The 2,492-nt window shown below is 42.2% G+C and overlaps 1 protein-coding gene across 1 annotated transcript in view; it reads right to left on the reverse strand.

Annotated features, from left to right (window-relative positions):
* Nucleotides 1–1,866, reverse strand: part of LOC117938865 (proline-rich protein 5-like) — a 12,405-nt gene extending 10,539 nt beyond the window's left edge. The window contains 2 exon segments of the mRNA XM_034863804.1: nt 126–208; nt 1,559–1,866. Of these exon segments, the coding sequence (XP_034719695.1) occupies nt 126–151 (26 nt within the window). The 5' untranslated portion in view covers nt 152–208; nt 1,559–1,866.
* Nucleotides 1,867–2,492: the final 626 nt, after the last annotated feature.

The following is a 2,492-nucleotide window of genomic DNA, read 5'->3' on the forward strand; positions in this document are numbered from 1 at the left end:
GTGTGTGTGTGTGTGTGTGTGTGTGTGTGTGTGTGTGTGTGTGTGTGTGTGTGTGTGTGTCTCAAATTGCTAGAATAAAACAACAAAACGGAATCATCATGGCTGACATTCTAAAACATTCCTACCTCCTCAATGAGCCCTCTCGTTCCATCGTAGCCTCGGCAGACAGCTGTGAACCGCCTTATAACCCCTAACGACAAATCAGCATCTGAAAAAGGAAACAAGCGGAATTAAACAAACAACAAAACTTAAAACAAAATTACCTGAAGTAACAAACCTTTGTTTTTTGTTTAGTTGAGTTGATTTTCTAGTGAACAGGCCTTCTTCGCAGTACTTGGTTTGACATGACACAGCCGGTAAAGCACAGGTGTAAAGAATAATAATTAATGATGGTTGAATTTGATTCGGCTGCTTTAGAAAAAAGCCATATGCCTTCACTATAATGTGAAAGTTGCTTTAATTGCACAAAAGAGTTTTTAAAGCAAATCAGACAGTTTATAACATTCTCCCTGTTGGTAAAATATGAGATGCTGGGATGTCCTAGTGGTTTAACATATAACACGTTTGAGAAGATGCACTGTGATCTGTAACTGTTGCAGTAAAATACAGCAGTACTAAGTCAGACAGATAGACAGACAGGTGTCTCTACTCACTGTCATGCTAACAAGACACCATATTCTAATCAAATTACAGTAATGTGGTCGGACAGACATTTGATCCTACCACAAACTCAAAAACCCCTACTCACTCACTCTCTCTCTCTCTCTCACACACACACACAAACACACACACAGGTAGAGTGACACACACATATCAATCAGGCATGTAGTACAGGGCCAAACAGGGTAAAGCTGAGGCTTCCAGCTGACCTGTATCACTGTCTTAAACAAAACAACATTTTGCTCTTTATTTTCTTTCCTCGACAACCTTGCACTGACACAGATGCAATCTGCAAACATTAAAGTGTCAGTGAATTACTTTACAGTTGCAGCGATGTTTTTAGACTTTCATCGCTCTTACATTGAGAAAACTGTGACACAGTATGAGGGCCTTGGAGAAGTTGAGGTCATGATCAGGGTAATAACAGTCTGTTTGGATGAAAACTGTAATGAATTTGTCTGCTTGGGTAGGAATGACTAAAATAATCCATGACCTTCTGTTGTATATATAATTATAAGGAGATATCAGTGACTCCGCTGCTAAAGAAATAACAACCATAATCTGCTTTAACACACACACAGACACACACACACACACACACACACACACACACACACACGCACACACACACACACACACACCACAGGGAAATTACCACCATGCACCAGACAAGTGGTAAAGTAAGTCTTGTCTGTCTTGCAGCAAGTTTGTCTGTTCTACCACCCTATGGCAAAAAAAACCACACCACAAGTTGGAGGTTCTGCAGTAAACCATTGGTGTCTAGAGCTTTCCTACACGGACAGTCTTAAAGTGTGCTCCTTGGCTACCTGTGGACAACCAGTGTGCAATGCACTTTCAAATCGAGTTCATTGATTTTCATATAGTATGCTTTACTCACTTTTTTAGAAGTCTCCCTCGTCCCCTTCAATAGCAAGTCTTCTCTATGTTTAAATCCCGCAACAAACGCCAAAAATAACTCCTGTATTCATGTGGAGGCTGGAGGTCTACGCGGTTGCAAACAGTCCGCAGTCGCAGCTCTTTAGCGCAGAAGACAGCGTGCGAGGGCTGCGCACGTTCTGCTGAAAAGATCCGATCTGTGGGCCCGGACCCGCGTGAGCTGCGAGCTGTCAGCGCGGCTTTCAGGACTCTCCGCGAGCGCCAGAGAGAGAGATGGAGGAAGTGAGAAACGTAAAGCGAGAGACAGACAGAGGGAGACAAAGAGAGAGAGAGAGAGAGAGAGAGGGAGAGAGAAGAGAGAGAGAGAGAGAGACTAACTGACTGACAGTATATTGGGATAAATTGTATTCTGATGCTGTGACAACATTGTTGCTAACTTTCATGCTAATAACGAAAAAAACGAGAATAATGGTGTGTGTGTGTGTGTGTGTGTGTGTGTGTGTGTGTGTGCGTGTTTGTGTGAGTGTGTGTGTGTGTGTGCATGTGTGTGTGTGCGTCAGAATAGGAAGCGGTGGGTGAGACATGTAGTTTATGGTGTTAGTGGTTTAGTGTGCGTTTGTGTGAAGTGTTAGAGTGTTATATTATTATAACCCAGTAGGCTACATAATGCAACAGTTGAGTGTGTTTTATCTGCTGGTTTGGTTCTCTGTCTATCAACAACAAAAAACAACTAGAGAGTATTGTCAGGACATGTAGCAGATTGCAGACATCAACTTCCCCACTCTCTCCCATGTCTCCAACCGGGTGGCAAAGCTGACCCCATACAATACACTCAAAAACTCTTTCATACCAATTTCCATTTCCATTTTAAACAACTATTTAAATAACTATTAATTGTATTGTGGGATCTCATGTTTTGCGGTATTGTTGTGTGT

The sequence above is a fragment of the Etheostoma cragini genome, chromosome 23, assembly GCF_013103735.1.
Source record: "Etheostoma cragini isolate CJK2018 chromosome 23, CSU_Ecrag_1.0, whole genome shotgun sequence".
Lineage (NCBI taxonomy): Eukaryota > Metazoa > Chordata > Actinopteri > Perciformes > Percidae > Etheostoma > Etheostoma cragini.